Here is a 23,581-nt window from a genome sequence, read left to right on the forward strand (position 1 = left end):
TGCAGTGCAGTATGTACTGATTGTCCCTGAGCTGCCTGGCAACAAAGGGACCTGAGTCTGATGGTTGAAGTGTGTTTGCATTTTGCAGGAATCAGCACAGAAGGGCAGCATGGCAAATCCACGCTAGTAACTTAATCAGTTTCGTGGGCTTGTTGACTCTGCAGGTAAAGAAGAGAGGTTAGACTCTGTCAGCAGGAACTTCATGTCGTCTATGCACCACAGAGCTTACCAATATCTGACTGATGTTGGACAGGCCAGGAGGATAGGTAAACATGTAATGGTTCAAATAACAATATGTTGAGAAAAAATATTTGTTTTTTAAGGCAAATACAGAGGTGTCACTGTTTTCACAGGTTTGCATCATGTTGCAATACGCACGCACAAAAAATAAAATAAAATAAAATAAATGATGACAGAGAACAAGCTTTTTTGACCATGTCACAACATAACAAATGTTGCAGAGCTAGTTTCTGTCTTACTCACGTCCAAACTGTGTTCAGGAAAAAATGTTCTAAACAACATCTCCAGGCCATATCTAAAATTCCATGACATAACTTCCTTACTTTTACTGGGCCTGGCAAGGTAATACAGTACCTACAGATAAAAGAGCTGCAGCAGGACAGAAGGTCTAGTAATCTACCTTTACCTTGCATTTGTGAACATATTGCAAGTTCATTAAATTATAAATTGCCACAGTAATGTTGCCTGACGTGAACATACAAACAGAAGTCCAAAAATACAACAAAAAGACATCTGGAGCTCAGCTGTGAGAACGAAACCCTTTCCTTAGTTTCAAGGTTAAATGCAGTGAATTTTAAAAGCTTGCTCATTTAAGAGTGCATTTAAAAAAAAAAAAAAAAAAACATTTAACCCAGAAATGTATTTTTCCAAGGCATGCATGATGAGATCAGCTGCCCAGACCACCAAAATGTTTTAATGTACAGTGAATAGAAACAAACCTGAGAGGCTCATAAACTTTTAACTTCTTGGAAAATTCATTAGATGTTTTGGGAAAAGTCAGTTTTTATCCCTAAAAGCTCATTTAATAATAAACATTTTGAGGATTATTATTATTATGATTATAATATTTTGGGAAAGGTCTATTGATGTGAGATGGTTCTGCTTAGCATTTAATTGCTCAAAAATGCATTTAAAAGTAAAAAACAAACAAAACAAAAAACAGTAAAAGTCTGTATTGTATTGCACAGTCGAATTGTTTAACTACTGTAAGCGCTGCATTAAATGTTTTGGCAAACAAAGATTTGATTTTATTTAAAAATAATAATTTAATTTAAAAAGGCTATATGATCTTGTTTTAGAGCCTATCTTTGAAAGGTTTCAGTTTTACAGTCAAGAAATACAGAAACTGTTTTTCTATATTCAGAAGAAAATGGTGTTTGACAGCATTTTCTTTTTTAATACAATCATTCTGTTTGCTGTCTTTAATAGTGCAGAAAGGTTTAAAACCTGCAAGTAACTTGGCAACAGTTTGTGCATCTTGTGTGTTAAGGTATGGCACTGTAAATCATAGCATATATGCTGACAGGCAGTTGCCTTGAGACATAAATACTCAAAATGTTTTGTTGAATGGAAACTTCATTTATGTTACCTATTTATATCATACAGTTTTGTTTCTTCATGCTTAGTTAAAGACAGAAGTGGGGAAACACATACCACAGTCTCAAGAGTCTAACACAAAGTCAAACTGACATGTGAAGAACCAGAAAGAGAACTCTCTCTTTCTTTTTGTCTCTCGTGCAGGCACACACACACACACGCACACACAAACACACACTCAAATCTCTCAAAACCCGACTCACTTTAGAAACTCCTCATTCGGATCCCCATCTTACCCAAAAGGCTTTAGCAGAATAGAGGGGTCAGCATTTCCACAGAGGCACTGGTTTTTGAGTTTTATCTTGGCAGGCTGTGTTTAATAGAACAGTAATGTCCAACTCTAAAAGTGATAGTTCACCAAAAAAATGAAAATATTGCTGTTAATTAAATCACCCTCAGGCCATTCAAGATGTGACCTTTTCTCTTCAGTAGAAGTAAAGATTTTTAGCTAAAACTGTGGTCCTGGTGAATTCATAAAATGCAAGTCAGTGTTACAGTGTGGGAGAGAAGCACATAAACAAGGAAGATAATGATACACAGTCTTTAATAATCTACACAGGGGTAATCCATAGAGAGAAGGCAGATACTGGACAACCAAACACTGAACAGAATGCAACTTATAAGGGGAACTTAATGAGGGTAATTGACAAGACACACCTGAACATAATGATACGATCAACAGGAGAGAGAAACTGGGGCACACAGAGCACATGGGGAATGAAAACGGTTTTGGAGTGTGACGGTCAGAGGCTGTCGGAACTTTGGGAGTCAAAAAAGCATATACAGACAACACTTAATTATTGTCCATGGCTCTTGACATATATTAAAGTCTTTGGAAAGAAGCAATTGGTCTGTAGAAGAAACTGAACATGATTTATAATTTTATAACCTGTTATCCAGGAAATCTGATTTTATTATTATTATTATTTATTTATTTATTTATTTTTCCAGATTTGGCCCCTTCATTCAAGTGCTCTGTGCCCATATCAGTGGTTCAACAGTCTTTGTTCTGAGTTGGAACTGTTTCCTCTGTTCAGTGACTGTTGGAGGAACAGGGGCATTGAATGCGTTGGCAGAAACCGGCATTATAGAACCATATACTCGGATATTTTTGTTAATTTCTAGTCACTGTAAATTGGTTCAGTCCGATTTGGGAACCGGTTCAACTTGTTCACCAAAAAGAACCAGTTCAAACTAATGATTCATTTGCGAAGCAGACATCACTCAAGACTGTATGCATGAGCCTCTGGATTACGGGTAATAATGCTGTAAATAATGTTCAGTTTCTTGAATAGACGGATAGTAAGGCTTGATAAGATTATAAAGGGTAATAATTATATCTTACCCATATGGGCTTTTTGGACTCAAAAGTGCCAACTGACTTACATTTTAGGAACCTTTACTTTTCTACTCAAGAGAAGTTTACTGTTCTACTTAATTCAATTAGTACATTTTTCATTTAAGGGTGAACTATCTCTTCAATGTGCTGTCATTGTAGTATTAATTGTATGGGTACGCTGGCTCACTTTCATTTAAACAAATCCCAAAAAGTTAATCTCAAAGACTTCATGCATTTGTTTGCTCAGCAACTCATTTACAGATAAATAAACACACAACTAAAAGGTGGTGCCTTGATGATAGCAATAAACCAAACACATACTCAGTAAAACCCTTTCAAATATACATACATTGATACAAAGAACATTATTTTGTGTATTTGGTGTATTGCAATGTGATTATGTGGTTTAAGGTTAAAAAAAAAAAAAAAAAAAAAAAAAAAAAACAGTTTATTTTCCACATGCTGTACATTGTGAATTATTGTTGCTCCTGTATGCCCCGCCTTTCTGAAACACGTTCCTTTGTACAAAGCTCATCATTCTGATAAGCGTGGTGTGCTCTGATTAGTCAACTAGTTCAGTGCATTGTGATAGGCCAAATACCTCAAGCGTGTGACGGAAATGTTACGCCCAAAATAAAAATTATATATATATTACCCCTTTAAATTGTCAATATGAGAGAATAGTGCTTACAGCAAGTTGTGCAAAAGTGCCAGAGGTGCCAAAGTGCCTCTATGCAGTTACTGGGATATAGTTTGTTGTTGGCAGGGAGTTGTTATGCTTTTTTAGGCTTCAGCTGGTGGTTGCCATGACATTGGTATGTGGTTGCTAGGGTGGTTTATCTGGTAGCTAGGGTACTTATATGTAGGTGTTAAGACGGTTGTCAGGGCAGGGTGGTTGGTGGTTTTCAGGACTTTGCTAGGGTGTTGCAAGTGGTTGTCAGGGTGTTGACGTGGTTTCTAGGATGTTGTAACTGGTTGCCGGGGTATTTATATGTCAGTGTTAAGGTGCCAGGAAAGTGTGGTTGGTGGTTACCAGGATTTTGCTAGGGTGTAGTAGGAGGCTGCCAGGGTGTTTTGCTATCCAGTTTCTAAAGTATTGTGAGTGGTTGCCAGTATGTTGTTATGTGGTTGCTAGGGTGTCGTAGCTGGTTTCCAGGACATTTGAATGAGGGTGTTAGGGTGGTTGGGAGGGTAGGGTGACTGGTGGTTGTGAAGACTTTGCCAGGGTGTTGGAGGTGGTTGCCAGGTTGTTGCTATGAGGTTGTTAGGATGTTGTAACAGGTTGCAAGGATATTTGGGTAGGTGTTGCAGGTGTTTGCTAGTGTGTTCTTATGCAGTTTCTAGGGTGCTGTAGCTGGTTTACAGGCTATTTACAAGTGGGTCTTAGGGTGTTCTGCCGGAAAGGGTGGTTGCCAGGGTTCTGCTAGAGTGTTGTAGGTGGTTGCCAGGGTGTTGCTTTGTGGTTGCTAGGGTGTTGTAACTGGTTACCTGGTTATTTATATATGGGTGTTATAGTAATTGGCAGGAAAAGGTGGTTGTTGGTTGCCAGCATGTTTCTATGGTGTTGTAGGTGGTTGCTAGGGTGTTGTGGCTGGTTGCCATAAAACTGCTGTGCAGCTTCTAAGGTGTTGCAGGTAGTTGACAGTTAGTATCTGGTTGCTAGGGTGTTGTGGGTCATTGCCAGGGTTATTCTTTCCTTTTGCTAGGGTGTAGCTGGTGGAGGAAAGGATGTTGCTATGTGGTCGCTATAAGTGTCTGTTAGCCAGAGTACTTGTGGGTGTTAGGGTGATTGGCAGGGCAGGGTGTTGGTGGTTCACCATGGTTTTGCTATGTTTTTGCCAGGGCATTGGAATAAAGTTTCCAGTACAATAATATGCTCTAATTAGGGTGTAGTGTACATTTCAATGGGGTTGCTAGGGTGTATTTTAAGGATGATGCTGAGTGGTGGCTAGCTTGCTGTGAGTTGCCTGGGTATTCATATGTGGGTGTTATGGTGGTTGGCAGGGTGTTGTGGGTGGCTTTTGTTTCAAGTTGAAATGCAATTGCTTGGTTGAAAGGGGTGGCTGGGAGGACATTTCTAAGTGGTTGCTAGGTTGTTGTATGTTATTGCCAGGACATTTACATATGGTTTCTAGGGTGTTGTGGATGGTTGCCACAGCATTGACATGCATATGTTGGCATTTTGGTGGGTAGTTTATAAGGCATTGGTATGTCATTGCAAGGGAGTAGCTGATGGTTGTCAGCATGTTGCTTTACTGTTGCTGTAGGGTGTAGTGGGTGGTTGTCGGGATGTTACAATAGAGTTGCAAGAGTATCGTGGGTGGTTGCGAGGATGTTTGCTATGTGGCATTTATAAGCGGATGCAAGGGTGTTGCATGTGGTTTTCAGGACATTGCTAGGGTATTGTGGGTTGTTGCTAAGGTGTTTCAGGTGGTTGCCAGAGAATTGCTATGTGATTCTAGTGTTTAGTTCAAGGTTATTTGCATAAATACATTTTTAAAAAATCAGATTGCTGAGAAAATAGAAGGATGATTTGTTGCATCATTGTTTAAAACTGATGGTTTTGGGTTTGTTAAAATTGTAACAATCTCTGCTGAACTCATATATAACATATATTAATAGTGATATTATTCATCTTAGCAGGCACAGCTAATAAAATATGTTCCTGACTCTAAAGGAGAGATCTTATATGTACTTAGGATACATTCATTCTAACTTAATAAATATAATTTTCTGCAAGTTCTAACCTAAAACAGTGTGCTACATATTTATTTTATTTTATTTTATTATTTTATTTTTTTATGAATATGGTCTCTGATTGACATTTCATTGGGAATCCTTGGGGAATACTACAAATTATTAAAACATGTAGAGTAACTGTTCTGATGTGTTTCCAAATAGTGCTTGTAGTTTATATTGAACAACCTGGTTCATATTCATGTTTTCTGTTTTATTCTCTTTCTCATTTCATGAAGGGTACATTTTTTTCATAGTTATGATATTCAAATTCAAACTGAGTTAGTAACAGAAAATACAGTATTTGTTTAATCTATATGAAAAAAAAGACTATGATTTGCTAGAATCTATTGTAAACTATTTAAGTGCTGGTGCAAACGTCATATTTGTGAGTCTGAGAGAAATAACACATTTTTGTTTACGTTAAATTGGACGAAGACAAAATACTATTTCTCTCTCTCTCTCTCTCTCTCTCTCTCTCTCAGGGTTGGAAAACCATTTCTACAGCAATATCATTGTGTCATCACATGATAAACATTTGTCTTTCTCTTGCATTAACTGATGTTAATCTGATGTTTAAGGACTGTAAGTGAATCTCTGAGTTTATATCTCACATTAAAATAATCTGTGCATGTAGATTTTGTCTTGTTTGACAAATGTATTACTTAATGTATTACTCAATTGTAAATCCTGTTACACATTTGTACTTACACAAACCACCCTAAGGGTTGTTACATATGTGTAGTTACAGAAATATTATCTGAGATAATATCTGCAGATACAGTACTACGTGCACTTACACTGTGGTTACATACTACATACACATTTAGTTAGTATGTAAGTATACAGGTATTAGGGACACATAAAGTGGGACCTTTTTTAAAGTAAATAAACAAAATAAGTAAAGTAAGAAAGTAAATTAATAAATTAATTAATGGAAATATTTGTTGAACTACTTTTTTATTTATGCTGATCTAGATTAATGTATTACAATAAAAAAAAAGTAAAAAAAAAAAGTGAAAAAAAAGTTGTGACATTTGCCAAGTATGGTAACCCATACTTGGAATTGGTGCTCTGCATTTAACCCATCCAAGTGCACACACACACAGCAGTGAGAAATGAACACACACCCAGAGCAGTGGGCAGCTACAGTTTATCCAGCACCCTGGGGATCAACTGAGGGTTCAGTGCCTTGCTCAAGGGAACGTCAGCCGTGGGTATTGAGGGTGGAAGAGAGCACTGTTCATTCATTCCTACCCACCTACAACTCCTGCCAGCACTTTGACTCAAACCTGCAATCTTGGGGTTACAGGTCCAACTCTCTAACCATTAGGCCACAGCTGCCCCCATATAGTATAGTAGTACAGTATAGTAGAGTATAGTAAAATATGTGAGTGCAGAGCTGTAAGCAGAAGCCAGTCTTCTTGTCTTTAGTGGAGAAATGCCTCTGTAGCACTGATGCATGTCTGGCACAATTATATATATAATGATATATTTGACACCTTCCAAAATAGGGTAAAATGTTTCATCAAATGGTCAGTGATGTGCTAAGGCATCAGTTGACTATCAGCCTCATGATGTCTAACAAAATATTAGATGAGCTGTTTTTGATTAAAATTTTAAACCCAGTTTTGTTACCATCATTTTGGACGTTATACATGCAGTTCCCACAGATTTACTCAAATACATATGCCCGTTTTATAGTCACTCTGGGTCTTGCTATGCAAAGTTGTACAGTATTTGGCTGGTAGTTAATGATAGTTTGATCATTTGTACAATCACTTTAATACAATAATTTGTACAATTATTAGTACAAATAAGGGATGCCGACAAAATATTGGTTCCTTAAGGTCCCTGTGTCCTAGACAACACTTTTTTTGGCAACACAACCGAAAACATAGCCCAGCAGTTCTCAGCTGCACAGGAGCAGACTGAGATGGTCCGACTTTCTGCCTAGTGGGCAGCTGCTGTCTGCACCCGTGTGCCGACTGCAGCGCCCTAGTCTGCTCATTGCCTAGGGTGGCCCCTTGCATCCACTACTGTTCCAGTGCCATATCCACAACAGCCTCAAGCAGTGAAGCTGGGAGTAGGCAACCTGGTGTTGAGCAGAAGAGCATGAGGCCTCGGGACGGATGACAAAGAAAGAGAAGGATGCACCTATCCTTTACCCGGAGGAGGGCCGGATGGAGAATCTGGTTCCCAAAAATCTCAACAGGAGAGTGATTTTCTCCGTCTCTGGTTCCCAAGAGTGCATGGAGAGTTGCAGATGGACCAACACCGGACCACACATTTATCCACCTTTCTCACCAGTAGTAAGCAGCATTGAAGGCAGCTGATGCTCCTGTCTTGTGTGAAGATCACAGTCCTACTGGAGAGGGATGCAATAGAGCTGGTCCCTCCAGCCACTATGGAGATGGGGTTTTACAGCTCCTACTTCATTTCACCCTAGAAAGGCGATGGGTTATGACTGATTTTGGACCTGCGTGTCTTGAACCAGGCCTACAACAAGAGGGGTAAGGGACCTGCATGCATTTTTGTTCTGCGATTCGTGCCTAGAGTTTAGGTCGGCTTACTCCCAGGTAATACTGAGGCCCCAATAGAGTAGAGACCTAAGTCAAATAAGTCTTCCATATGAACCTAAACAGTTGTTCAAATGTGTAAGTACTTCCGAAACCTCCTTCGGGAAGCATGGGGCTTTCGTAACATTCCTGTCCAAAGTGGTACGGACACATTTTACCAGTTTTATCCAGTCTTACTAGTGGGTAGTGCCATGGCAACAGTTACATTGTCTTCCAAAGGCTTCCAAAGGACACTGGAAGGGGCAGTATCTGTAGCCCATTGGTAAGGATCCCAATTCGTCGATCATCCCATCACCACAGCTTCTGTACCACCATTGAGTGGCCGGGTCACCAGCTAGGCTCCTCAGCACAAACCTGAATATGTGCTGCACCTGCTGCCTACTTATACTCACCCTGTGTTCAGTGGCAGCTGGATGTGCACTGGCTCATTTAGTTTACACTTGCAGTAGATTGGTCATCCGATGTGATATCTCTCTTCCTTCCTTCAGGGAACAAGGGTTACATATGTAACCAAGATGTTTAAATGAAATTATAATAGAGATACGGTAAAACAATTGTTGTTTGAACATTAAACCATGCAAATGTCTTTACTGACCTGTCATTTATATAATCCTGACATATTACATTTAATATTTGTATAATGACTATGCCGTGCAGTGAACAACAACCCAAAACTATGGAATAACATAATTTTTGGGTGAACTGTTCCTTTAAGCACAATATTTCATATCAAATTTACAATCCTACTATGTCTCATGTAGCCAGATTCCCTTTCCCTGCACTGCAGAGTGACACAGCATGGAAGTTCGCTCTGGAGGGAATGAGACTGATTCCGTATCATTTAAGCTTATCATGAGGGAATATGCTTTCAAAGGCCCATGGGGCTACAAAGAGAGCTTTGAGGAGACGGACAGGGGCAGCTGCTCTCCAGGAACCCTGGCAAGCAAGTCTGCACTCTCTCATTCCCATATGCGATTGCTTTTCAGGGTTGGTTCAGCTGATCAAGGGCTGGATGACGGAAAAGTAATTGCCCTCGCTGTGAAAATAGACCATGCACGTTGTATCACTTTTTCGCAGTGAATAGAAAAAAAAAAAATTGTTCTCTAATTTTTTATTAACTATTTTAATGTGATTTCTAAGTGCAGAAATGAATAATTAGCATTGCTCAAGAGAACTATCACTTTGCGCAGTGGGGAGGCCACATCCAGCTGTTAGCACTATTGGGATTTGGAGCTCATAGTTACAGTTCTCTTGTTCACAGACAAAAGCTTTTAAAAAGCCATGTCAAATTCAAGAGTTACAAGCCATTTAACTTCCTGAAACTAATACAAGTACAAGTTTATGCAGCGTGAGCTCATGCTTGCTCGTTGGTATTCTTATATATGTTTGCATAGACCGTAAAACTTATAATACTGACATACTGACAAAATCTACAACAACAAAAGCAACAACAATAACAACAACAAAAACTTTTAGACTTGTCAGAACTGATATTGCTGGACCACCACCATAGGTGACCAAATTCAGTTCACAATCGCATAGTGGGACTTTTTGCCATATTGATTTTGATCCTTTAACTGTGCGCTAATAAAAAAAGTTAAATATTTAAAATAAATGTATTTAATACCAAGTATAGTTCTATTAAATATATGAAAGTATTTACTCACATATTGCTCTGGATTTACTTATAATTAAACTTTATTTGGAGTAGGCTACTACTTTTAATATACATTTCTTAATATTAAGCCTAAAATGTGTTTTAATGTCACTGTTAATGAGGATTGTATGACACAACTTCTATATTTACACTCTGTGTAAACTATGTTATCTCGGACCAATAACCCCTATTGTTTTTGTATTTATTTATGGTTTATTGTTTACAGTGCAGCATCGCTCACTACAACTTGGCTTGTTGTGACTTGTTGAAATACATGTTATGTATGTTCTTTAAAAATACATAAAATACTAAGTAGGTCATTCGGTGTGACAATTTGTATACCATTTAAGATATAATACAATTTATGTTTGATACATAGACACTTTGCATGCAATTAATATGCTTTCTGTATTTATAAAATTATGCATGAACACCAAAATGTGAAGACTCGTCTTTGACTCATAAAAAAAATAAAAAAATTTATAATTATTATTGTATGCTAACACTTGTATAAACAAGCATTTAAAAAATCTCAGATTTACAGAACAAAGTCATAATATAATTATTTTGAATATATTTTTACAAAATATATTCGTTGTAATATTAAATATACTATTTTTTTTAAGTGTGTGTATGTGTGTGTGGCACTAAAAAAAGTGTTGCATAATTGTAATAGAATATATCAAATAAAAACAATCTATATTAAGTGAACTAGGACAACACATCTTTGAACATTTAAATCATTTAATGTTTTAAAGCAAATACAGTTTACTTCACTGGGTCAACACATGTGAACAATATATACTGTATATTTTTCATATCATTACCGACCTCAGCAGACATACATTCACACGGCTGCATGAAGACAAGATCTTTCTTTATGTTTTTTTTTTGTTTTTTTTTTTGTTTTGTTTGTTTGTTTTGTTGCAGTTATGTACAAAATCACTGTAATGCATCAATCCCACATCTCTATACAGAATCCATTAACATATCAAAACCTATCTACCCAAGTCCATGTCGAAGTAGATTTATGGCAATGAGCTATACATCTCCAGTCATCTGAGCTGTCTAATTTGTTTTCTAGTTCAGCTTTTTATTTAACGTCCAGACTTGAACTCCTCTGTTTCTGTCCCCCTAACATATAGTAAACTCAACTCTAGTTTCCAAGGTACATACATTATTTACAGTGGAATGTCAGGCTTTGAAGTGGGCAGTTAGAAAGACATGAGACAGGAATGAATCCTTGATAACTACCTAAAACCGAGGATATATAAAAGAAATAATACAAAAGAAAAAAAAAATTCCTTAGAGCAATATTCAAAAAAAAAGAAAAAAAAGAAAAGAAAATAATAATAATAAAAAAAAAGACAAAATATTATTTACTTAGTATGCTCATGCGCTTATGCAGGCTATTTAATGTTGCTAGAAGCGTCAACATCAACCGACCCAGCAGACAGACTGCTGTATTAAAACAAAAAAAGAAGCTGGTATGGGTCATGCAAATTAATTATAGTCACTTGAATTCTCTTATTTGACATTTAAAGCCATAATACCCATTTGGTAAATGGGTAACTTGTGCTTAGCTTGAGAAAACGTAAAAACAAAAAATAGAAAAAAACACTTAATTAACAAAACCCTGGGAACACAAGGGGTCAATGAAAAGAATTAAAGAGAAAGAGAAATGAAATCAATACACAATTACATATAACATTAACAACTAATTAAACTTCTGGAACAAAACTTGTGCTTTAGCTAAAGTGGTGTCAGTCTCTTTAATCATAGCCATGATTGTGTAGCAGGTTTCCAGTTGCGAGTTGGTTAACAAAGTGCTGACAGACCAGCGATGGGTTGCTTTTGTATCTTGTCATCATATATAGCAGAGAGATAATATTTGTATTCATGAGGGTTTAAAAAACTTGATAAAAATACAGCTTTATTAATACTTGAAGTCCAGATGATACGCTTTCCATCACACTGACTTGTGTAGATTAATTTGTTTATCATGCAAATACTGTAAAAAAAAAAACTAAAAAAAACAAACAAACAAATGTACACTAATGGCATACAATAACTCAGAAATAATATGTACATGATTCAGATCAAAACAAAAAACAAAAACAAAATAAAAAACTTAAATCTCACACGTCATAGGCACTGCGATTTGTATAACTTTGCACACTGACTTGACTAAGCTAAAATACAAGGTTTGCTACGCGACAAATGTACATTTATTCCTTATGTGGTCCGTTTTAGGTCAAATCAAGATGTGCATAAGGTCTGCCATCAAGATTTTTATTCATTTTTATCTTAGGTGTAGGCATACTATGACTTTCCTCATGGGACAGACCACAAGGAATCTGCGGCTGCAAGTTCCAGTTTGCTTATTATTTGGGTTATTTTAATAATGGCTTAATTTACTAGCATAAATGCATTTTATAATTTAAAAAAAAAAAAAAAAAAAAAAAAAAGAATTCCCCCAGATTCCATGAGGGCCTGCTCATGTTTTCTATATTTTCAAGTCCGCCAAGATTGTCTGTGTGATTACAGCAGTTCAGCATCCTAATCTCTCGACTTGTAAAGAGCCTTGTTTAAGGCAGGCACGGGAATTAAATATTTCATGGACAAGCCATGATAAATTCTACTAAAGCATTTTTTGAGTCTAGAAATAGATATGGATACAGTTAGGGAGGTTATTTGTCTCTGGAAGTAAAATAATTTAGTGGAAAACTGCCCACCCATTTGCAAAAACACCAAACCCTGATGTAAAAAGGGTGATAAAGGCTGAACCAAACAAAAAGCAATTTAAAAAGACACAAATGCATTGAAAAAGGCCTTGAAATATTGTACATTTTGTGGTTGAACAGCTATGTCAGGACTTTGATGAATGTCTGTTTTATTTATTTAAATATATACTAATTTGTAGCCAACAGATCTGCTCCTTATAGAGGATCAGGAAGGATTTGGAAAGGAATCCAGGCTTTGCCGCAGATCCTGTGGTTTCAGAGACCTAGCAGTACATAACAAGCCTGTCTGTGATGCCTAGTTGCTGCCATATTTACCTCTGATTTAGCTTTGGCTCAAAACTTTTCCGTAATTTAATTTCTGTGCTTTTACCTACTTTTGGAAAAACTACTTCCATCAAAAGGCTCTATATGGTGGTTGACACAAGCGCTACACGCCCGTGTCGTAATCTCCTGTGGAACTAAACATTACCATTGAACCTGCTCATATTTACAAGATCTTGAAAACATTTTGACCACTCCACATCACCAGTTCTAAATAACAAACACCCTGTCTTTATAACAACACCACATTATACAGGATTATCCTTTTGCGTCTTAAGAGTTTCAGAGGAAATGGATTTTAGAAAGCATCGCTATGATAACATGATGGCACATCCTAGGTGGATCTGTGGATGGAGAATTACTAAGACTGGCATGGAGAATGGTAGGTGGGCACGGTATATCTGTCTAGGCCCCGTTCTGCATGCTTGTCTGCAGTGTGCATATGACTAACACTGCAGATGTGTTCTTCAGCTCTCAGCAGAGCAGGGTCTTAAAATAAATACTGTTTTTGGAGAGCAGTCAGAACCCACATGCTTTTTTTGTTTCATTGGATTGTACACTTCCAGGCCATGCCACATTCTCGGACCCCTGGATCTCCATTCAGGGAGTTGGGAGCGGTGTTTGTAACAAGAACCACAGGATTATGATGTTTCCATTAAACACAATAGTGCTAATGCAACCTTCGACCTCGTAATGACACGGTGGGTGGGAATAATTATTGTACTGTTTTGTTCCACATTTTCTGGTAACCAACACTCCATTTAAAAAGAAGACTATATAAAAACAAACAAAACATATGATGCATGTAAAAGTAATGGTGATATGCTAATGAGATAAAAACAATACAAACAAACAATAAAAAAAAAAATAATCATACATCCAGTGTAAGACTTTCACAACATGATCAGCAATGTACCCCTTTCCAAAACGGTTACAGTCTCTTTTATACATTTAATACATTTATAATAACAACAAAATGAGACAAAAAGGATAATACACTGTAATATTTTCAAGCAACCTGCCTGTCCAGGCTTACTGGATGTTGGTTGGCATCAGTCTGTGAGAAAACCTCTCGCTGTTGTAGCAGGTTCATCTAAAAAGCGCGTGGATGTGTAATGATGTTGACGTGTTGATGCTGCAAGCTATTTTTCTACAGCTGTTTATTTCGATGGAATCTGATGGGGGCGGAGGTTACTGGGTCAGGGGTGGGATGTGCAAATAGGGATAAACACATTGAGGGAGGGTTCTAGTGATGGAGGTGGATGGGTGTGGTCGGATGCAAGAGAGGACAAAAGGTTGTTGATCTTTTTTTTTCTTTTTTTTTGACGTTGCATGCCACTCTACACATACCACTCTTTCTTTGAAATAACAGAGCCGTCGGTCTGGGAGACCATGTCATCGGCGATCTCGGGCTCAGGGTCGTACTGGAAGGCGAGAGTCCGTTCGTCGTAATCACGACTTTCTCCTTCGTCTACGGTGAAATAGGGTCTCTTCAGATCCTCAGAGTTGCCATCGAAATCCCGATCGCCGCCCTCGAAACCGCCGGGCCCGCTGATTTGTGCAGGTTTCTTTTCATCGTCCGAGTCGTCAGGGTACTGCAGGTTCTTGGTCATCGGAGGATGAGCGGGCATGCCGCTGGCCTTGCTGTATCCATTCCCGAACACGTGCTTTTTGGTGCTGTAGTCGCCCTTAAAGGTGCGCTGACGCCGCCGCAGGAAGAAGACGAGCAGTGCGATGGCAGCCACCAGCAATGCCACTCCACCAACTGCACCACCGATGACAGCACCGGAACTATGCTCCTCCAGTGGGATCTCACGGCCATCAAAAGGCAGGGAGTTAGGGAATTCTGGGTAGGAAAACACAGATGGAAGGGGAGAGTGTGTCAGTGCTCTGGTGGGAAGGAGGTGCATTTGTGCAGGTGCTCATTTTTGATGAGGAAAGGAAAATAGGGGAGGAGAAAGAAAAGGGAATATAGGAAGAAGCCCCCGCCCCATACCCACAACCACCCACTCCCACAAAACCAATCGATTATGACAACTTAAAACAGAAAAGCAAGAGCTGGATGTTTAGTATCATCATGCATTTTATGTAAGGTACACAAGAACAAGCACTCTAACCATTTTATAAGCAAATAAATTTGGGGCGCCTGTACGCTAGAGCGAGGGCATGATGTTTTCATTTAGTGTACACTGGGACCAGTTTCTAATACCCACCTAACATACTTTTTCTGCAAATTGGTTGTACCATGTTGCTTTAGCTTTGGGTACAAAATTATATAAGGACACAATTTGAACCGTGAAAGGTATTAAATAAAAGATTGAGTTTGATTGACCAAATGAACCTAATAGTACAACCCATCCTCACTCCTAAGGCACCAAGAACTGAAGGACCTTGTGCTTCACTGTTAAGATAGAACAAGGAGAAAGGTTTCCTTCAATTCTGCTCCCAAAGATCCACCATCCTGCAGCTCCATGCCCAAACACACCCAATCCAGCTAATCAAGGTGGTTAGTTGATAATAACAGGAAGGTGTGTTGGAGCAGGAATTAATCTGAAACATGTAGGATGGTAGCTCTCCAGTAGCAGGGTTGGAAATCCCTACCCATAGGTGTCAATATATCGATGAACTTGGAACTCCACTGCTTTCAATTGCTTGCCTTATTCAACAGATTGAGACAGATTCAACATATATCATGAAGACCAAATTATAATTAAATTATTATAAATTGAGTATTGACATAAAATGTTTTTTCAATGGAATTCCTAGTTCAATAGAGCAACTGAGGTATGCCTTCAGCATCCTAATAGTGATGCTAAAGGCACTTAACCATGCTTTAGTTTTTGCATCCTTGGGAAAGTGAATGGGTTGAATATTAACAGGTGTCGCGTTAAAACTTTTGGATGCTTTACTTTCTGAAAAGTTTGTGTTTTTGTCTGATATGTCCTTGTGATGCATACACTTATTGAAATCAATTGATTCAAAGCATTGTCTGACGTAGCATAAACTCTAGTGCCTAGACGCCCTTGATCATTTAAAGTAATTCACTGCAGCACTTCAATCTGACTGGAGGTAAAGCTTGTGTTAAAAGTAACAATCAGCCCCAATACACTTATAAAAATAGACCAGACAACTCTTTAAATCTGAGCAATTTCAATATTCACAATTCAACTTAAGTAAAGGTGTCTTGTATGTGAAGCTCTTGACCTTGTTGACTTATATGGAATATCTATATATTGGAACCTGCAACCTTTAATTCTCTTAAACCATTCATGAAATACATTTAGTTATTCTTACTCAGTGAATTAAATAACAGATAACAGACCCTAATGCTGCAGGTGAAAGGCAAAACGAGCACTACCGCTTTCAAAACTTCATAAAGTCTTTCTAATGAGTGATGTGGATTTTACAGACATGCTGGAACATGAATCCCCTGCAAGGTTATTGTACATGGTTACAGCTGCTGACAAACTGCTTATGTTTTCAAAGCACACAAAATACATGCATCCAACAGAAAGCATCTGACACAGCCTGTAATAAGCCCATGCAAAAAGTCAGTAAACCATTTCTTAGTACCCACAGCACTGAGATTTGCTAACAGTAATTAGATTTGAAGAAGTAATTCACACACACATACACAAAAGCAAGACATGCAACTTTTTTCAGCACTGGATCATTCACAATAGCTGGATTAACAGCTTACATGCAGTTTCTAAAGGCTTTTCTTTGTGCGGCACTCCTTGTAAACATAAGCAACAAGGACTACAACAGGTCAGTGCAAAAATCTACCAGCACTCAAATATAAAACTTAACCAAAGGGTTCTCTAAAATCAGTTACAATGAGACAAAGCAACAAGCTACAGTAGTTGTCTTCTACAATACATTTTATTAGTCGTCACATCCAAAATCCCAATCCAAATTAGAATGTCTGATTGGATCCGACTGTCACAATGTAAAGCCCCTTTCACACTGCGATTCCGGAACACTCGACAATTGTTCCTGGGTTGCTAGATTTTGCACTTTCACACTGCCAGTGATTACCCGGAATATGTGTGTGCGTTCACACACAGCCCGTAAAAGTCACGTAAAGACACGACCTCAGCGTGTTACATGTAATGTACGATTCTAAAACGCTAGGCACATTAACTTACACTTAAGTTAGCGTCAATCTCACCTTCAGCGTGGAAAGTGAGGAACTAACTGATCTCTGAATCGTTATAGTTTGCACTTTTTTTTTTCGTTGTGAACGTTGATCTTCCTTCAAAACACCTGGTAAAAGAGTCACGCAATAAGGTGCGTCATTAGTACGACACGCTCATTCTGGGACTGAACCCGACAATGTTACCAACCTGGGATCAATACCGGAATCAATCCCGGGACGTGTTTGCGTTCACACAGAAGGCGACCCAGCAATGTTCTGCCAATTTTCCGGGTCCAACGTGCAGTATGAAAGGGGCTTAAGAAACAAAGACATCCAACAGTCTTCTATGAGCTTCTTCAAACTGCCTACAAATTTGCCTTTCACACATTGTGTTTACGCCACAGTCGTGCGTAGTTAGCAGCACAACACAACTTCTGATAACAAGGCAGTAGACGCTAGACACCCTGCATTATATTTCCAGTCTGAAGTCAATGCCATTTACATGTGCTAATAGAATATGCCGGTTAAAAAGGTCAGCCACTGCTTTGTGAAGGTTTCTGACTGCCTTATGCGACAGTGACTTATTGAATATAGGCAGTAATAAGCCGGTCAGGGTGAGCTGCATTTGACACATTCCAGCTCTTTAATGAGCTTCCATTCTAGACCTGGCAGAGCACCATCTGGTACCCACCACACACGCGGTGATGGTCAGATATGTCTCATTGACATGCTCAGACAGCTTGTGAAGGATTACGGTCATAAAAGGCAAAAACCTCTAGGGCTTTAATCCATCTTGTCCTTTAATCTAAGAATATAAAGTTAAATGCTAATAGGGAAGGGGAAAGGCATAGCATACTTTCAGAGGATACACAACATGCGCAAATAAAAACTTTTCTAGCAAGCTCACATTAACATATTGCTACATATTGTACAATTCGTAACACAATACTAGAACCAGTATACTCTGTTAAAAAATAATAATAAATACGTAATAATAATAATAATAATAATAATAATAATAATAATAATAATAATAATAATAATTTGTAAAAAAAAAAAATAAATAAATAAATACATTTAATAGGAAACTGCTATTTTAGTTGTTCTACTTAGATAATTGTATTTTTAATTCCATGTGTTACTTGCCATGATTGACTACTAGCAGTTTCTGTAAAAATTATTTCGAGACCAATTTTGCTGCTGCAAATGATTCTAAAGTGAGTTTAAGCATAAATATTCTGCTTCTATGGTCAGTTTTCTTTTTCAAATGTGAACTACTGTGATGATAGGAGAAGAGAGCCCTGGCAAGAAAAAGTTGTTTATGAATGTTTATAGCCAACAGTATTTCAACACATTAGCTCACACATTAGCCTTGGTTATTTTAAGCTAACTCTATTGCCCCCTAGAGTGTGGAAGATAGTTACCACCACAGTACTTCTGCACAAACATGAATTAAATAGATGGATGGATGGATGGATGGATGGATGGATGGATGGATGGATGGATGGATGGATGGATAGATAGATAGATAGATAGATAGATAGATAGATAGATAGATAGATAGATAGATAGATAGAAGGTTATGAAAGGGCCTTAACATATTTTCTGTTGCATTTCATTTATAAACTTTTGTGCGTTGCTTAATTGACCACTTATCTCTGTCAGGACACTCCTGTAAAATATATTTTTAATCTCAGTGTTTCTTTCCTGGTTAAAATAAAGGTCTAATAATATAATGGGCTTTTAAACGATTTAATGTCCTGTTTTAACTCTATTAAACCATTATTTCAAATTCTCAAACACATCTCATTAATTTTAATAGCAAATGTTAAGACTAACAGGATGCCATTTCTCATATTGGGGGGTCAAGAGAACAATTTGACTTCTGAAGTCTTTCTCTCAAATTTAATTACTGTGACAATCCATGGCAAAAGCCATTCAACCACAGGAAACCATTTATGTATACTCTACCTCCCTTTCTCTGCTTCTCCTTCCGCTGCTCTTTCTTTAGTCAGAGAGTGTCCACACTGTGGTTTTGCCACTGGTGGTGCGACCACTCTCTCAGCTATCAGCTCTCAAGTATTAATCTGGCCTTTAAAGGGATTAGACGAACTGGGGCCTTCATTATACTGAGGGAGAGAAATCCACAGGACTGGAGGAGTTGAAAGGACCAGTCTCCTTCTTCTAATGCATTCCTCTTTTCCTTCAGTGCACCTTTCTGTCAGTATCTCCTCAGCTCTTGCTCCATCACTCTAATTGGTAAACTCGTTTTGTGCCCCTCATTCTTTTCCTGCTGAAGGCATGTGTTTATACTGCTACTATATTTATGACACACCATAACTAGCTGTGACCAGACAGAAGCATTAAAACTGCAAAATGACCCCCATGAAAAATTATCGCAGATTATTTCAAACTGGAGGCCCCTTATGAAGCCTATAAACATTTGCCACCCAAGAGGGGTTTTCCTGAAAAAAATAAAAATTAATATGGAAAATGTGGCAGACTAAATCCTTGTAAATGCAAAATCTCAATAAAATGAACACTAATGCATGTTAGACTGGTGCAAACATTATATCAGACTAGTTTTGTCATTCAGACCACTGTTATTTTAGTATCATTGAGGCAAGTAATTGAAATGTATAATTTGTATTAATGGTTTGAAAGGTTTTTTTTTTTTTGTTATTATTTGTATTTTCTTTTTTATATATTTCTATTTTCATTTTATTAAATGCTTTTGTGTTGTGTTTTTGTTTTGTTTTTTAAACTACAATATTTTTTTTCCATTACATTTTTCTTTTATTCATGATTACCATTTTTCATTCGATCCAAGTCAATTATATACTTACAACTGTTTGGGTACACTACACACATTATTCAAAATGCCATGTTTAATGTAACAGAAAAAAAAAAAAAAAAAAAAAAAAAAATAAGTAATACAACTTTATGGTGAGTAAATAATGAAAAAAAAAAAACAAAAAAAAAACAATTGGGTGAACTATACCTTAAAAGTGTTTCTTTAGTTTTATGCTATAGATCCTTTAAAAGATCTTTAGAAATACTCCATTAGGCTTACTAGAGCTTTCAGATAATCAAAGGCATTGAGCCGATAGATGAAGTCCTCGAAGACTTGATTTGCAAAGCAAATCAATAGCAGAATTAGCCTTACAGCCAAATTACTAAGGCATGATGGAAAAAAAAAAAAAAAAAAAAATGTTCCCATATTGAGTTCCTGTATAGAGCATCAAGTTAGCAAGCACAAGGTTGGGGGTTCGAATCCAAGGGAACACATGTTATGAGAAAATTGATAGCTTGAATGCAATGTAAGTCACTTTGGATAAAAGCGTCTGCTAAATGCATAAATTTAATTTAATCACCCCACTTCGAGACTCTAATTCTTAATGCAGTATGTGACCCTGGACCACAAAACCAGTCTTAAATTGCTCGGGTATATTTTTTATCAATAGCCATAAAAGACATTGTATGTGTCAAAATTATAGATTTTTCTTGTATGCCAAAAAATAATTTGGATATTAAGTAAATATTATATTCCAAGAAGATATTTTGTAAATTTCCGACCGTAAATATATTAGAACTTACTTTTTGTTTAGTATGCATTGCTAAGAACTTCATTTGGACAACTTTAAAGGCGATTTTCTCAGTATTTTGATTTTTTTGCACCCTCCGATTACAGATTTTCAAACAGTTTTATATACATCAATGGAAAGCTTATTTATTCAGCTTTCAGGTTGATGTATACCTCTCAACTTCGAAAAATTGACACCTAAGACTGGGTTTGAGGTCCAGGGTCACATACATTTATTTTAAAACACACATACTACCTATCCTTAACAACTAATTTATATTAACTGAACTATGAAGCTCAGTGCTAATACCGTTTGCATTTAACTAGCAACCCCTAGCTAAAAAAATAATAATAATAATAAGAAAACAAAAACAGCTATCATTTATAAACCTGAGGTACTACGTCTTCCACATACATTTTGTGTGGGCCTGTTGTTAATCACACAAGACTAATCATATTACCACAACACTAATAATTCAGCAGTCTCTGGCTGCTTTTCTTCATCGGATGGCAGGGAAACAGAGCGAGGTGACAGACACGTAGCGTGGTTGCGAGAGGGGCGGTGGGGGAGCTCAGACTTCAGTGCCATGTCGCCAACGGCTACACCTGCCAGAAGATAGATAAAACCTCACTCGCAGTGTGTCTCCAACTGCCCTGATACCATTAAAGCTGACAAAAGAAACCGCCTATTAACAAGCCTCTGGGAATATGCAGATACTGCCGTAACCTTGAGTTGCGGTGGACAAACAGGGCCTTGTTGAGATTAACTCGTCGAAGAACCATGAAAAACCTAAATTCAATCAAAGCGCATGGATTTATAATGTGTGACGTGCGGCGTTGCAGACTTCCAAATGATTTTCTGTTTGGCTAATCATTAGCTGGCTTTGAATTGCATCTCTAGCTAGCGTTTACATTTATTTACATTCATTTTCCCTTACAAGCATGTCTTCGTGAATGTGTATAATCGGTTGTGACAATTACTAGCGGAAAAACACGGTCCAACATATGCTCACCGAGAAACGTGGAGATAACATGTAAATTAAAACACATAAACAAACACTAAGCTTCCACGCTAATAAAGACACTGGCTTGAACAGACGCTTGACAGCTACTTCATAAAGAACATGTATTCATAAAACCAAATCTATAAATACATTGAATAAAACAGATAAGTAAAACAAAAGTTTCAGTCAGGCAGGCGGCTGCCGTCACTGTCATAAATCTAAATGAGCTGATGAGCTGCTCTGCTCGTCTTATGTGAGATTGACGGCACTTCTGAATTTAGCTCTCACCAGATGGAAGACGTGTGAAGCAAACAGCATTGTGCGAATGTGCGGGTGTTTATGTTATAGTATGTGTGTGAGACAAAGACTCCGGGGGAGTTCAGGGGTATGAAATACTGTTGTTGTCTACTAACTAGGGAGCACTTTCTCACTCAGACACCTCCATGTTTTTGATCATAATTGAAGAGTGATGTTCAAAGTACTATTAATTAATCAACCAACACTACAGTAACTACATTGACAGTCAACCACATTTCGAAACCACACAGAAACGCCCTCACAATGACTTTCACTTACATTTTGCCGAGAGAATGTAAAAATGTACAAGTCTAGTTATTATTAGTCACGAACAAAACTTTCCCTGAACTCATAATTGAGGTATCCTCAGTGGCCCATTGCATTTTGCTGTCTGGGAGAAAATTGAAGTGTGTGATCTTGCCTCATGTGATGGAAATAACTATCTTAATAACTACTTGGCTTCTTTTTTTTTTTTTTTTACTTTAAAAAGAAATGCACTGTTGCTAAACCTAATGTGTGTGTGTGTGTGTGTATATATATATATATATATATATATATATATATATATATATATATATATATATATATATATATATATATATATATATATATATATTTTTTTTTTTATATTATTATTATTTTATTTTTTATGTGACTAAAATGGTCTTTTCTCTCTATGTTTAGTCAGAGTTTGAATATGGAATTTTATTCATGGAGTACTATGACGGTTAATAAACTGCACTAATCAGTTGCTATTCATCTAATAATAATTTAACAGTTTATATTTGAAAGTGTTGGATATTGCAAGACATGATATTATTATTCAAACACACACATGCACCCCCCCCCCCCCCCCCTCTCTTTACCCAGATCTCAGGTATGGAATTTTACTGATGGAATATGTTAACACACACATACTATTTCTGTGGTTAATTTTGAAATTTAGAAATTGTTCAAATTTGAGGTGATGGCTGGCTAAAGCTTTGCAGCTGTTTGATGTGTATGAGCGTGTACATACAAGTGCAGGAGTCTATTCATATTCCTAACCTCCATCAGCATTATTCATTTCTACACAACAGAATAAATGTCCAGCTGAGGCAGGGAGACTAGATGAAAGCAAATATAAAGACAGGGAAATCGTACAGCAGGAGATGTGAGCAGAATATAGTGAATGAGCAAAAAAAAAAGAAAAAAAAAAAAGAAAAGAGAGGGAGAATAGGAAAAATATAATGACATAAAAAAGAGAGTTAGGGAGGGCCGGTGATGGAGGAGGATGTGTTTACTCAGTAAATCAAGTGAGAGACAGTGAGAGAGCGAGTGTGAGAGAAAGAGAGGGGGAGACAGAAATTGCTTGTTACTCTCCTGACTGGATTTGCCCACGGTTGTGAAGTCATGGAAATGTAATGCTGCCACAAAGGATAAATCCTCATCAGCGGGCTAAACTCAACAAGCAAACTTTCTCTCCAGAACACCACACAAAAGGCTCCTTCTCTTGCACTTTCCCTCCATCCTCTTACAAGCATGCTATCATTCCTTTCCTTTCTTCCTTACAAGGCTTTGCACTTT

The 23,581-nt window shown here is 37.5% G+C and overlaps 1 protein-coding gene across 4 annotated transcripts in view; it reads right to left on the reverse strand.

Annotated features, from left to right (window-relative positions):
* Window positions 1-23,581, reverse strand: part of nectin1b (nectin cell adhesion molecule 1b) — a 214,762-nt gene that overhangs the window by 104,429 nt on the left and 86,752 nt on the right. Inside the window, exon 6 of one of the 4 annotated variants that reach the window (XM_052582554.1) lies at window positions 10,655-14,839. The exons of the other annotated variants lie outside the window; for them this stretch is intronic. Within the exon in view, the coding sequence (XP_052438514.1) occupies window positions 14,334-14,839 (506 nt within the window). The 3' untranslated portion in view covers window positions 10,655-14,333. Of the gene's footprint in view, window positions 1-10,654; window positions 14,840-23,581 lie in introns of those variants that run through there. 4 annotated transcript variants of the gene reach the window in all.

The sequence above is a fragment of the Carassius gibelio genome, chromosome B18 (assembly GCF_023724105.1).
Source record: "Carassius gibelio isolate Cgi1373 ecotype wild population from Czech Republic chromosome B18, carGib1.2-hapl.c, whole genome shotgun sequence".
Classification (NCBI taxonomy): Eukaryota; Metazoa; Chordata; class Actinopteri; order Cypriniformes; family Cyprinidae; genus Carassius; species Carassius gibelio.